The following is a 15,433-nucleotide window of genomic DNA, read 5'->3' as shown; positions in this document are numbered from 1 at the left end:
ATCTGTATCACATGGCATCAAAAAACAACTGTGCGCTTGGAGTAATAGCCAAGTCTCTGCTAACTGTATCATCTGTTGGCTCTAGAGCCCGGGAAGAATGATCAGTTGAGACCATCTGTGCAGCAAATATTTATTTCAAAGGATGACACAAGCATGGATAAGCATATTTGAGTAAAATATCAGGTACTATTGATATCACCTACCGCTCTGGGCATAGAAACTTGATTGGAGAAATTCTTTGTCTCTAATCACCTGAACCCAGGAGGTGGAGATTGCAGCGAGTTGAGATCATGCCACTGCACTCCAGCTTGGGCGACAGAGCAAGACTCTGTCTCAAAAAAAAAGAAAGAAAAAATATTTATCTCTAGATTTCAGGGGCCATTGAAGAGCTGACCAAATCCCTGTCACTCATCTGTCTTCTCTACTATGTTTTCCCAAGACTCTGAGTTGCATCACTGCAGAAATCCTCCATTCCTTGCTAGTGGAGTTGTAGGTTTTTCAGTGACCTTCGCCTCAGGAGATGCCCAGGCCATCTCAAAACTGGCTTGGGAGAATTGCTGAGTACGTAGAAACTGCTATCCATTCCCAAAGCCACATAAGGAGAGAGACATGCTGTCAGAAAGCTACTAGTAGAAAGATGAATTATATTTTACTTGGAGGCATCTTTAGAAAATGATCTCTCTAGAAAGAAGTTTCATAGCTACTAAAATGGCAGCCTTTTTAGCAATCATCGAAAGCTTGATATTCCTTGATGACTGACAGCCTCTGTTTGACTTTTCGTGCAGTGTGCTGAAGATAAGGAAACCCGGGACCTCGTTAGGCTGCACGGAGGACTTAAGCCCTTGGCCAGTCTACTCAATAACACTGACAATAAAGAGCGTTTAGCCGCTGTCACGGGGGCAATATGGAAGTGTTCCATCAGCAAAGAGAATGTGACCAAGTAAGAGAAGGCGCTCAGTATTCTGAAATGAAGATATGGCTTCTGAAACACCTTCTTGTCATTTAATGCCGTTCTAGTAGGGAGTCAATTCTAATGTTAGTCGTAGATGTACATTCTGGATGAAGTTAGCCCAATGAAGGGATTCTTAGAATAGAAAAGAAAAGAATAGAAATTGCCCACCACCTGGCAATGACTTTTTCTATGCCTCAGTGGCACTAAGAGGCTTGCTGACATGATCTCTCTATTTTGCATATGGGCAGCCATTTGAATTAGAAATATCTTTGATATTTTCTGTGGGGACCTATCAAGGTGAGTGGGTGGATTTCCCATGGAATCTTTAGAGATGGAAGTGATTTTATTCTTTTTCCTTTTCTAAAGATAAACAAGATGAATCAGCTAAATGTCAGCTAACCAGTTACTCTTTAAAGAGTGGTCATTTTCAAACATGATTTCATCAGATTTGATTTTAAAGTATTTGTAAACTTTATGACCATTTGATTTATTTTAATTTTCAAATCTCTCTCTTCCTATTTTTGAGAGATTGCAATCTCAATGATGGGTATTCTGAGGCAGCTTCTCCTTGACTCCATCTGATTATTTCCTTCAACAAGAGATTCACATCCCGACCATTTAACACAAAATAAGTTTACATAATAAGTCATAGTGAAGTCATGGCTAGATTAAAAGTAACCTCGGCTAATGGAACTTTTATCTTAGTTAAAAACTCAGCTGCATCATGGTACTTAAATACAGCTGAAATTTATTTGAAAGGGAAAATGTTCTGTATAGAAACTAGTAATTTTCAAATATTTACCTTTATGTAGCTTGCTTCCTTTTGGTGTGTGTGTGTGTATGTGTGTGTGTGTATTTGTATCTATATATGCATACATATGTGTGTGTATATATATATATGCACACATACACATATACATATATATCAGAGTGAAATTTTATGACAAGAGAGATGCTAAAATGTATTAGTGGTTAATATAGAAGATACCTGAGAGTGACTTTTTTTTTTTATCCAAGTAGCACAAGCTACGACTCATTTCAAGAAACCTATTAAACCCAAATAGGTACAATAGAGCCATGTTTGATGCATTTGAAAACAAAAAATATATAACATATAATTTATTTTTATTAAACATTTAGAAGACTTCATTCAGGTAAAGTAGTCTCTGGAAGATAGGGGGAAGAAAAACCCTAGTAGAGTGGAATCTTGGACCCTCAGTTTTAGAAGAAGCTGTGGTTTTCTTAGAGGCTGTACTGCATGGTGATTAAGGGCGCAGGTCTGGAGCAGATGGCTGGGTGTAGACATCAGCTCTACTATTTACCAAGCTTCAGATTAACCATCCAGTAATGGGGATTAAGTAATATCTGCATCATTGGGTTGTTGTAAGGATTGAATGAACATTTAGTAATTTTTAGCTAACCTTATACAAAAACCAATTCTCCTCTTTCTTTTGATGAACTTAGGTTTCGGGAATACAAAGCCATTGAAACCTTGGTGGGACTTTTAACAGATCAGCCTGAAGAAGTACTTGTGAATGTGGTTGGAGCCTTGGGAGAATGCTGCCAAGAACATGAAAACCGAGTCATTGTCCGGAAATGTGGTGGCATTCAACCACTTGTGAACCTCCTTGTTGGAATAAACCAAGCTCTTCTTGTGAATGTTACAAAAGCAGTTGGTGCTTGTGCAGTAGAACCTGAAAGTATGACGTAAGTGGCCCTGGTGATGGAAAGATTTTATGTGTTAGGGAAAACACTTGGGAGGTCACAGAATAGTGTCATCACTTAGAATTGATGTGTACAAATGATGAAAAAATACAGTGTGTAATATAAATAATCACAAGTTTACCAAATCATGAGTTACAGAGCCAAAATATTACCTTATATGAGATGGAGGGCTAAGTTGGGCGTATTGGGAGGATTTACAATACACAGTAATCAATTTCCCATGTGGATACCTTTATTCAATCAGCAAAACTTTTCTCTGTCTCCTAGGGAAGTATTACACATCTATCTAACTAGGCTCCTAGAGAGTGTCAGGTACATTCTCATAGTAGCCTGCTTGTTTCTGACCTATTCAGCAAATGTATTTTGAGCACCTGGCAAGAACTGTGAACTGATGAGGGAAAGAGACAAGAATTTTAAGTAATGGTGTTGCTCCTTATTGTCTAATTAGGAAGAAAAGGCAATTTAAGAACAATAGAACAAAAAGATACAATATACATATAGAGAGATATATCCATATATAAAGATATATCTCTATGTAGAGATATATATTCATATATTAAAAGATATGTATATATTCATATATGCATAAAGACATATATCTTTATATCCTATAAAGATATGTATCTTTACTCCAACAAAGGAGGAACCTGGGTGACTTAAAGCTGTTGTATTATGGCTTTCCAGAGAAACAGAACCAACAGGAAGTGTGGGGAGGTAAGTGTATTAGTCCATTTTCATGCTGCTGATAAAGACATACCCGAAACTGGGTAATTATAAAGGAAAGAGGTTTAATTCACTCACGGTTCCACATGGCTGGGAGTCCTCATAATCATGGTGGAAGGCAAGGAGGAGTAAGTCATATCTTACATGGTGGCAGGGAAGAGAGAAGAGAGCTTGTGCAGGGAAACTGCTTTTTAAAACCATCAGATCTCATGAGACTTACTCACTATCACGAGGACAGCATGGGAAAGACCTGCCCCCATGATTCAGTTAACTCCCACCAGGTCTCTCCCACAACAACGTGGGAATTCAGGATAAGATTTGGGTGGGGACACAGCCAAATCCTATCGGGGGCTTCGTCTAACCATGTATCTTATACACAAGTACTAACACCTCCATAACTCCTTTTGCATTTGGTTATTGGAATCTTAGTCTCCAGTGTTTCAGACACTAAGGAACACAAGTTGCATACGTGATTACTTTAAGGGAAGCATACTGGCTGGACTTATAAAACCATTTTCTAATGTATTTATATTTTTGAAACATGCTTTGCTGTTCATTAGAATCTTATAAACACTTGCCAGAAATGGATGCATGTATTTCTTTTGATCTTTGGTTCCTCTTTATTTTTTGTCTACCCAAATCTACTTGGCCACCAACTACCTCTGATGTTCTTTGAATCCTTTTCCTCCTCTCTGCTCTCAATTGGGCTCTGTCATCTTTTACCTGGACTATTGAAATGAGTCCTATTTGGCATCACCTCTAGTCTCCTCTTCCCTTTTCAGTTTGGTCCTGAACAACATTGAAATTTACTTTCCTAAACTGCATATCTGATAATGTTGTTTTCTTGGCCCACAAAACCTTGAGTGACTTCTCAATGCTAAAAACCATTTTAATGCTAAGGTGCTTAACTTGCTATTCGAAGCATTTTGTCTTGTGGCCCCATGTAATTTCTCTGCTTTCATCTTTTATTTGCAAATATCAATTATCTGGAGTTACATTCTTATTTGTTTTGTTTAGTTTGTTTTTTGGAGACAGGGACTCAGGCTGTCACCCAGGCTGAAATGCAGTGATGCAATCATAGCTTACTGCAACTTCAAACTCATGGGCTCAAGCAATCCTCCCGTCTTAGCTTCCTTAGTAGCTGGGACTACTACATCACCATGCCCTCTAATTCTTTAAATTTTTTTGTGGAGTTGGGGGTCTTGCCATGTTGCCCAAGTTAGTCTTGAACTCCTGGTCTCAAGCAGTCCTTCTGCCTCAGCCTCCCAAAGTACTGAGATTACAGATGTGAGCCACCATACCCAGCTCCTTATTTAGTCCTTTACATTAAACACATATATTAAATAATGTTCTGAGCATATTTAAGGTGGGCTAGTCTAAGCTATGATGTTCAGTAGGTTAGGTATATTGAATGCACTTTTGATTTATGATATTTTTGACTTATGATGGGTTTATTGGGACATAACCTCATTGTGAGTTGAAGAGTGTCTGCATTGAATTGTATTTATTATAGATTAGAACTTACTCTTGCAAAGCCTCTACTTCTATTCTGTATCTCAGCTTTAATGATTTCTGTGTAAGTCATTACCAGGTTATCTAGTTGCCACCTTGAAATTCCTTCTAAATGTTATCATTGCATTACTTTTCGAAATGAGTCTTTAAATTCTCATTAATATAACTATTTTAAGCAAGTATTAGATTTATTGACTTTTCAGCTGTATCCATTGAAGAAAAGGCCAGAGAAAACAGCTATATTCTTTTCATATTCTGAATCTTAAAGAACCTACCAAGTTTTGAAACAATAAAATGGAAATGAAAAAAAATCATTGATAAAAAACAAGCCTGAAGGACCTGATTGAGCTGGGGAGACAGACAAGTGAAGTGATAATTTTAAAATAGTAAAGTAGATGATGAGAAGGCAGTAAACATTTATTAGTAATGCACAAAACTAGTTTGTGGAGTCTTAGGAGTGGCTTGACTTCTGGTTAATGGCATGAAACCTACAAAAAGAGAGCAAAAATAGAGAAAAAATTATATTCATCCAAACAGGGGAATGGCCACAACTCCAAATTTTAAAATGTAAAATGCACCTGCAAAATGCTGTGAATTATTGACCCATATGTAATATGTTGACTTTTAACACATGCCTCTTCAGATCTCAAGATTTCCCCCCAAATAAGTGTCACGGTCATTCGAAGCATAGTCAACCTTTTTTTTTTTTTTTTTTTTTTGAAGAGCAGAGATTAGGGGAATTGAATGGGTCTTGGAAGAAGTGAAGACTTTGCCATCAGAGACCCAGTTTTGCATTGTGAGGCTTCAGAAGTGGAGCCTTGGGAAAAGTCATATGGACATGTCATTTTGTTTTGTCTACAACAGCCTTCCAGCCAAGGGGGGATTACGGGAGACATATCGGAGTGAAAAGGGTATTAGAGACAATGATTGCCAGATTATAACACAAAAAGAAATTATAAACTTTTATAGATTTAGAGTAAACCAGATTGACTGTTTGAATGCTCAAAACTGAATGACAATGTGTTCTTAGTGTGAAAGGGATTGCAGGTTGTTGTGTGATTGTATTTGAGGTGATTCCATCACAAAAGCAAACAGATAAATTCAAATAACTTTCTTACAGTCACAAGGCTGTTAAAACAGTATATTGTTTCTTAATAAGAGAATCAAAAAATTATATAAAGTTTTTGTTTGCTTTTTTTTTTTTTTTTTGAGATGGAGTCTGGCTCTGTCGCCTAGGCTGGAGTGCAGTGGCGTGATCTCGGCTCACTGCAAGCTCCGCCTCCCGGGTTCACGCCATTCTCCTGCCTCAGCCTGTTTCTGTTTTTCAGAGACAAGTTCTCACTCTGTCACCCAGCCTGGAGTGCAGTGGTGCCATCATTGTTCACTGCAGCCTCGAATGCTTGGGCTCAAGCAATCCTCCTCCCTCAGCCTCCCAAGTAGCTAGGACTACAGGTGTGCTACTTGTTTTCAAAAAATTTTTTTGTAACGACAGGCTTTTAAGCTCCTGTCCTCAAGGAGTTCTCCTGTGTCAAACTTCCAAAGTACTTAGGATTACAGGTGTGAACCACCATGCCTGGTCAAAATCATAGAAAGTTTTGCAAAAGATTTTATAAGGCAACCTAAGTAGATTTAAAAGCAAATAGTCAGAGCTCAGAAAAGAAACAGGAAAATCATTGAACAAAAAGCCTGGATAGGATAAAAGAAATATAATAAACACAACTAAAAACACAGCCAGGAATGTGATGTATAGGAAATAAAAAATAAAAATATATAAAATGTTAATAGAAAAATGGATAAATATGGAACCCAAGGAGAGCCAACATAAACGTAATTGGTATTCCTCAAGAAGAGGTTGGAACCAGTGGAATATGATCTTAAGTAAAGATACAACAGAAGAAAACTTTGCTGTGAGTCTTTATCTCAAAAAGACCCCAAAAGATCTTAGTAATATTGACACAAAAAACCAACAGCAACACATACCCTGATAAAATTACTTGCATTTCAGAAGGAAAAAAATAAGTACATCCAGGCAAAAGAAGTAAACCATTGGCTTTAAACTTCTCTGCATCTTCTTTTAATGACACGAGCCATTGATTAAAACATCCTGAGAGAGAAAAAACATTGCCTGAGAATTTCATATTAGCCAAGTTATCCTTCACATGTGAAGGCAATAACATATTCTTAAGCATACAGGATTAGTGAATGTAGTACTCTCTAGCTCTCCCTGCAAAAACTACTTGATGACAAAATCCCAGTCAACCAAGAAATTACTCAAAGTACTTTAAAATAGTAAAACTATGGCTAAAAGATACCAGTGGAAACCTTTTGAGTTCATTTAAATATTAAGCTAAGACAAAACAATGAAAGAATCATCATTAGGGAGAGTTATCTCTATATTATAGAAATGGATAATTATAATTTAATAATACAACTGACAAAAATCAAAACAAAGTCATCTCAGGGCAGATGTGTAAGTATGGAAATTTTATCATCTTTCACATAAAAAGTCAATAGACATGGTACAAAACATTATTTTAACTATCAATCATCTCTCATCTATTCATCTGTTTTATCTATCTGCCTTATCTTTCCATCAATCCTTCTATCTACCTGAAGACATAAAGAGATATCCAGAATAATTTACATTAGCAGCTAATGATTGTTATTTCAGTATGGTAGGATTTTGGGGTCATTTGTTAATGCTTTGTATTTTTATGTACAGTCTACATGATAAATATATGTCACCTTTACAAAATCAAATTTCTTAACACCTTGTACAATCCCATTTTGTTCATATGTGTAGTGTATAATGGCTAAACATATGGATTCTGGAACCACTGCCTGCAATACCAGTCGCATCATTCACCAACTATTTTTCCTTTGGCAAATTGTAAATGACTCAGTGTCTTGGTCACCATATACATAAAATGGGGATAGTATGGTACCTATGTCATTGGGTTGTTGAGATGATTAAGTGAATTTATATATGTAAAGTGACTGACATATAATAAGTGCTGTGTGTAAATATAGGCTAGTATTGTTGAGGTAGTAATAGGTTCAATTAATAGAAATTTTAAACTAGAAAATGAAAGTCAGATTGCATAGTATGTATATTCATCTGTATAAGATGATTTTGCCTCTTGATTGTGTTTCTCTTATATCAAGACATGTTATTTAATTTGCCATGAATTGAAACAAGGGGACTTAAATGGCAAATAATTCCCATTAAACTCTCACCTGCAGTAAAGGAGCTTTGAGGGCATGTCATAGATATGTGAACAGGCAATAAATAATTCAGGCCTTTGTGTGTCATGCTAATTTGGATTTTGTTTTGAGGTCAGTTGAGAATCATCGAAGGTTTTTAGCATTAATAGAGACAGGAAACCTTGTTAGGGGATCATCATAGGTGAGAGGTGAAGGTGGCTTAAACTAACCCTATAAAACATAATGTAATAAAAATAGAGAAATTGATAGGTTAAATAAAGACCTATGATGGAAGAGAATGGATGGGACCAAGTGAATGATTGAACATGAGTTACAAATAGAGGGAGGAGTCATAGATGATGTTCAGTTTGCTGGCTTGGGTAACTATATGGATATTGGTACCACTTACTGGTAGAAGATGGTTGAAGAAAGAGTGAACTTCATGAGAGGAGAGACAAAGTCAATATGTTCATTATTATACCTCCAATGCCTAACCCAGGACCATGATCAGGGTAGGCACCTGACAAATGCTTATTGTATAACGAATGAATGGTGAGTTCAGTTATGGTTGTGTAGAGACATTGAGGTTCCTATGGGACACCCAAGTGTTGATGACAACTAGTCAATTGGGTATTCATGTCTAAAGCTTAGTTAGATTAGAGGGGTGGGTTGGGTGTATAATATTATGAATATTTGGTAACTTATGTTATGGATATATGTAAGAGGTTGTGAGGAAGAGAAACAGAGCAAAAAGAGAAAGACAAAAACAGAAGCTTATTGAACTCAATCATTTAAGGAGCATGAACTCAATCGTTAAGGAGAATGAAGAACAAGTCTCTGTAAAGAAACAGAGGCATCAGCCAGAGAGTTGTAAGGGGAACTAGAAGAGTGAGTTATAGAAAAAACAGGCAAGAGAGTGTTTAAAGGAGGTAAAGAGGTCAAACATGTCAAATTCTATAGCAAGGCCTGGTAAGATAAGGACTAAACTTCCCTTTTTTTTTTTTTTCATCTGCATCACAGTTGCGTTTTATTTTTTTTTTATGGTTAATCTATCTAAAATCTTTTTTTTTTTTATTTTTTTTATTATTATACTTTAGGTTTTAGGGTACATGTGCACAATGTGCAGGTTTGTTACATATGTATCCATGTGCCATGTTGTTTTGCTGCACCCATTAACTCGTCATTTAGCCTTAGGTATATCTCCTAATGCTGTCCCTCCCCCTCCCCCCACCCCACAACAGTCCCCGGCGTGTGATGTTCCCCTTCCTGTGTCCATGAGTTCTCATTGTTCAATTCCCACCTATGAGTGAGAACATGCGGTGTTTGGTTTTTTGTCCTTGCGATAGTTTACTGAGAATGATGTTTTCCAGTTTCATCCATGTCCCTACAAAGGATATGAACTCATCATTTTTTATGGCTGCATAGTATTCCATGGTGTATATGTGCCACATTTTCTTAATCCAGTCTATCATTGTTGGACATTTGGGTTGGTTCCAATTCTTTGCTATTGTGAATAGTGCTGCAATAAACATACGTGTGCATGTGTCTTTATAGCAGCAGGATTTATAGTCCTTTGGGTATATACCCAGTAATGGGATGGCTGGGTCAAATGGTATTTCTAGTTCTAGATCCCTGAGGAATCACCACACTGACTTCCACAATGGTTGAACTAGTTTACAGTCCCACCAACAGTGTAAAAGTGTTCCTATTTCTCCACATCCTCTCCAGCACCTGTTGTTTCCTGACTTTTTAATGACGGCCATTCTAACTGGTGTGAGATGGTATCTCACTGTGGTTTTGATTTGCATTTCTTAAACTTCCCTTTTTTGTGCAACAACGAAGTTAGTGAATCCTTTTGTACCTGTGAACATAGGCGTCCCACATGTGTTTTTATAAATACACTAAGTTGCAGAAAACAGTATTTTAACGTTGATAAGAATCAAAACAGCATTACTCTTTGCATTATGTTTCAGGCATGGCTATTATTGCTAGATTTATAGGACCTACTGCATCTTTGAGCTTTAAGTTTTACATGGTAAGGAAATGACAAATCCCTCTCTCCTATGTAAATCTTCTATAATTCACGGGTTAGGAACTTGTTTTAATGACTAGCAGTTTTATGTTTTAGTGATTTGGCTGTGGCTATGGTAAAAACTTGGGTCACATATCAGGATAAACATATAAACCCTTAGCACAGTTTTATTAACTTTGTGGAGTAGAATTCATAGCAACTCTCTTCCTTTATATATTTCTCAGTAGGAATAAGAAATATCATCTTAATATTAAAAGTTTGGCTACTGAAGTAAAAGTGATTTTTATGAAACCAATGATTTTGTAAAACTCTATTGACTTTTTCCAGTACTCCAGACTACTTCTTTTAAAAACTCAATATAAATTATTTCATACTAATTATGCCCTATGCCCCACCACCAGATCTAAAATGGGACAATAGGTATCCTGACACATTAAGTTTATGAAAAAGTAGATTTATGTGTGCTGGAATTTTCATTTCTTGTTTAGTAAGTATCAAGTAATGTCTATTTGATACTTACAAAATTCATCTGGAGATAATTTGGCCTTCAAGTATATAAAATCACACCAACATTGCAAAAAACCATTAACATTTGTGTTTTGGGGAACATAATTTTCTGATAAAATATTATAAAATGTCAAACAACTAAAAAAATTGAGGTTAAAAACTTCAGAAATATCTATGATTTATTTTTCCACACCTCAGGATCTTTACTTTCCTTGTAAAAAATTTTCTGCTAAATTTTACTTTGAAATAGCATTGGACTTATGGAAAAGTTGCAAAAGCAGAGAGACAACACAGAACACAGAATTCCCATGCCCTTTACTCAGCTTCCCTTAACCTTAGCATCTTACATAGTCGTACATTTCAGAAACCTTCCATTATTCTAGTCCAGATTTTTGACTTTGAAGAGTGTTTTAAAGGTTTCGTCACATGAATTTTGTTTATTTTTGTCCAGTTAATTTATAAGTATTTTGTCCTCTTTGTGGATTGTGGAAATGTTTTTTTTTCCCCCTCTGTCATCTCGTCCTCAGACTGATTGGTTGTTTTTAATGAGCTCCATTGAATTCTGTATGGTAATTCTATATCTTGCCACTTTACAGAATTCTCTTATTGGTTGAGTTCCTTTTATTGTTAATTCTCTAAGACAATGTTTGATAAACTATGGTTTATGGGCCAAATCTTACTTTTATAAATAAAGTTTTATTAGAACTTAGTTACCATCATTAATTTATATATTGCCTTTGGCTGCATTTGTACTACAGTTGCAGAGTTCAGTAGCTGTGGCAGAGATTGGATGGCCCACAAAGACTAAAGACTAAAATAATATCTAGCTCTTTACAGAAAAATTTGCTCACCTCTGCTCTAGGGTTAGAGAAAGTGTTCCTTTTTTTTTTTCAGTTGGAGTCTCACTCTGTCACCCAGGTTGGAGTGCAGTGGCACCATCTTGGCTCACTGCAACCCTTGCATCCCGGGCTCAAGCAGTTCTCCTGTCTCAGCATCCCAAATGTTACTCCTTTAAAATTCTTATTCTTTAAATTGATTTATCTCCTCTAATTTCATTAGCTAATTCCCTAGTACCTTCTTGAATAGTAATGGAGATAGGGATCCTCTTTGTCTTGTTCGTAATTTTAGTGGGGATGCCTCTAGTGTCTCTCTATGAAGTAAAAGAATAACCTTAGGTTTAAAGTGTGTATATTTTATCATATTAAAATTATCTCTCAATTTCTATGTTTAAAGTGTTTTTTGCCATTGTAGTGGCTCATGCCTGTAATCCCAGCACTTTGGAAGGCCAAGGCAGGAGGATCAGTTGAGGCCAGGAGTTTGAGACCAGCCTGGAAAACATAATGAGGCCCTGTCTCTACAAAAACTTTAAAAATTAGTTGAGCATGGTAGTGTGCACCTGTAATTCCAGCCTCTCAGGAGGTTGAGGTGGGAGGATTATTTGAGACCAGGAGTTTGAGGCTGTAGTAAGCCATGACTGCATCACTGTACTCCAGCCTGGATGACAGAGTGAGACCTTGCCTCAAAAATAATTTTTTTTAAAAGTGTTTTTATTAGGATTGGATATTGAATTTTGTCAAAGGCTTTCTGAGTATTTGTGGGGACTGTGCTCTATATGTTTCATTATGATTTTTTTCTTATTCCTATTAATATAGGGAATTATTAATGCACTTTCAAACATTGAACTAACCTTGCATTCCTGGAATAAGTCTCACTTAGTCATAATGTATTGTTTTTCTTAATGTGATATAGGACTCTGTTAGCTAATATTTAGCATTTTTGTAATAATATTCATGAGTGATATTGGTCTGTAATTTTTCTTTTTTCTGTTTTTTTTCTAGCTCTTTATCAAATCTAGTTATCAATGTTATACTTGCTTCACAAGAGGAATTGGGATTTTTTTTTTCATTTTCAATACTCTGAAATAGTTTATTGAGCAATGGGACTACCTGGTCTTTGAAGGTTTGGTAGAAGTCTCCTGTGCAATTATATGGACCTACTGTTTTTTAAAAAATTATTTAATAGCTTTCTCTAGTTATTCTATGTAAAGTGGTCTATTTATGCTTTTTATTCTACTTAGCTCAATTTTGGAAATCTGCATTTTATTAGGAAATGTTCAATTTCCTTTAAACTTTCAAATTTATTTGAATAGTGGCCTGCAAACTAATCTCTTAATGATGTTTAAATTTTGCCTGGTTCAATGGTTATTTTTTTCCTTGTCATTTTAAAATTTTGTATATGTGAGCCTTCTTCTTTTTTTTTTCCTCCCTATCAAGTTAGCTAGTATGGTTTCTCTATTTTCATTTTTGTTTCTGAAAGTTTTTTATTAACTGGATGTACTGTTCTTTTATTTTCTCCCACATAAATTTCTTTTTTTATCTTTATTCATTTTGGTCTCTTTTGGTTTATATTGTAGCTATTTTTCTAATTATTTTAATTCTTTTTAAAAATAATAAAAGTTGCTTATGTTATGAATTTTCCTTTGACATTGCTTTAAATGTAACCTGTAATTTTGATGTATAGTACTTTCATTATCATCATTTTTAGAAGTATCCTAATTTCACTTTGTATTCCCCTGTTAGCCCAATTGCTTAATAGAATTAATGAGAATTTTTTCTTTAAAATTTTTTTTAACTACACAAAGAATTTTACTTTTTGCTTTTGTTAGATATTTCTCATACTACATTTTGATCAGAGTGTGTTGACTTTTTTATTTCAACTGTTAATGAAGCTTATTGATGCTTTCTTTATGACTTAACAGAAGATGAATTATTGTATTTTATGGGTACTGGGATTCTATTTCTTTCTTTTTTCACCTTCCTTCCTTCCTTCCTTCCTTCCTTCCTTTCCTTCTTTCCTTCCTTCTTTCCTTCCTTCCTTCCTTCCTTCCTTCCTTCCTTCCTTCCTTCCTTTCTTCCTTTCCTTCTTTCCTTCCTTCCTTCCTTCCTTCCTTCCTTCCTTCCTTCCTTCCTTCCTTCCTTCCTTCCTTCTTTCTATTAGGGTCTCTGTCTGTCACCTGGAATGCAGTGGTGCAATCATAGCTTACTGCAGCCTTGGACTCCTGGACTCAAGCAATCCTACCACCTCAGTCTCCCAAGTAGCTAGGACTACAGGTATGTGCCACCACATCCAGCTAATTTCAAAAATTTTTTGTAGAGATGTGGTCTTGCTCTGTTGTCCAGGCTGGTCTTGAACTCCTGTCCTCAAGTGATTCTCCCCCCTTGGCTTCTCAAAGCACTGAGATTATAGGTGTGAGCCACCGTACCCTGCCAGTGCTTGGGATTCTTTATCAACAGAGTATAGAGTTTGATGTGTATTCCCTAGATCTACTTTATGTTACTTATGTCTTCTATCTTATTTTGTGTGAACTTGATCTGTCTTATGCTATAACTGCTGCATAAAATTCTCTTATTATTAGTGCACTTTTATCTAAATCTTCTTACATCTTCTATAGTAAGTGCTGTATTATTTGGTGCATAAATGTTTCTAATGGTTATGAATTATGACTTTTGATATTTCAAGTGCTGTTCTTTGTCAAGTTTAATGTGTTTTGGCTTGATTTCTACTTTGTCTGATAACAGAATATTTATCCTTGCTTTCTTATTGTTTCCATTTGCTTGATATATCTTGATCTACCCCTTTTTAGTCTTTCTGAATCACGTTGTTTTAGATGTGCCCTTGCATGCAGTATATAAATTGGGTCTTGTTTTGTGAGTCAATTAAACATAGTTTTTGTTTTAATGAGTTAAACACAGTCACATTCATTGATATGATAATGTTTAGTTTCAACAATGTCATAATTTTTTATAATTATATTTTGCTATAAGATTTGCAGTCTTTGTTCTTTAATTTGTTATTGCTTGCTCTTTAATTTGTTGTTCTAGTGGTTATCTTTGTACCTATAAATTTTTCCAGTGTCCTCATCCTCCTTATTTAATCATTCACTATTTAGTTCTTTTTGTTTTTTGTTTGTTTGTTTTGTTTTATTTTATTTTTGTTTTTTGGGACAGAGTCTCACTTTGTTGCCCAGGCTGGAGTGCAGTGGTGCGACGTTGGCTCACTGCAACCTCTGCTTCCTGGGTTCAAACGATTCTCCTGCCTCCTCCATCGTAGTAGCTGGGATTACAGACATGCACCACTACGCCTAGCTAATTTTTGTATTTTTAGTAGAGACAGGGTTTCAACATGTTGACCAGGCTGGTCTTGAATTCCTGACCTCAAATGATCCACCCACCTCAGCCTTCCAAAGTGCTGGGATTACAGGCGTGAGCCACTGTGCCCAGCCCATTCAGTATTTAGTTTCTCAGTTTTTATTGGTTTCTTTTAATTCTCATCTGTTGCCTGTATGGTAATCAATAGGATCATTCTATTTTTCTTTTTCTCCCTTCCTTTTCCTCCCATTTTTAAAGTGCATTATTTCTGTTTTGTTATATATAACATTCAAACATTATTATTCCACCATTGACCATGCCTTTGTTTTAAACTTAGTTCAACAGTTACATATATATTTGCTTACATAATCTATGCATATGTGATTCAATTAGCTTAAGTTCTATAGTCTTAGTTTGGAGCCCATCCTCTAGGAGAATCTTTAAAAAGGGCTCATGGGTGCAGAATTCCCTAAATTCTTACATGTTAAAACTTTCTAAAAATACTCAGTGGACAGCCTTGCTAGATATAAAGTTCTCTTATTTTTACTGTTGTTTTCTTTTCTTTTTTTCTTTTTTCTTTCTTTTTTTTTTTTTTTTTTTGAGGCAGAGTTTCACTCTGTCACCCAGGTT

The 15,433-nt window shown here is 35.8% G+C and overlaps 1 protein-coding gene across 4 annotated transcripts in view; it reads left to right on the top strand.

The window, feature by feature from the left end:
* ODAD2 (outer dynein arm docking complex subunit 2) overlaps positions 1-15,433 on the top strand; it is a 261,250-nt gene that overhangs the window by 64,295 nt on the left and 181,522 nt on the right. For all 4 annotated transcript variants that reach the window (XM_063637276.1, XM_055275003.2, XM_063637275.1 and 1 more), the window contains exons 15-16: positions 786-940; positions 2,417-2,659. In XM_063637276.1, the coding sequence (XP_063493346.1) occupies positions 786-940; positions 2,417-2,659 (398 nt within the window). The remainder of the gene's footprint in view (positions 1-785; positions 941-2,416; positions 2,660-15,433) is intronic.

Source organism: Symphalangus syndactylus, chromosome 4 (assembly GCF_028878055.3).
Source record: "Symphalangus syndactylus isolate Jambi chromosome 4, NHGRI_mSymSyn1-v2.1_pri, whole genome shotgun sequence".
Classification (NCBI taxonomy): domain Eukaryota; kingdom Metazoa; phylum Chordata; class Mammalia; order Primates; family Hylobatidae; genus Symphalangus; species Symphalangus syndactylus.
This window is presented reverse-complemented; position numbering and strand designations above follow the sequence as displayed.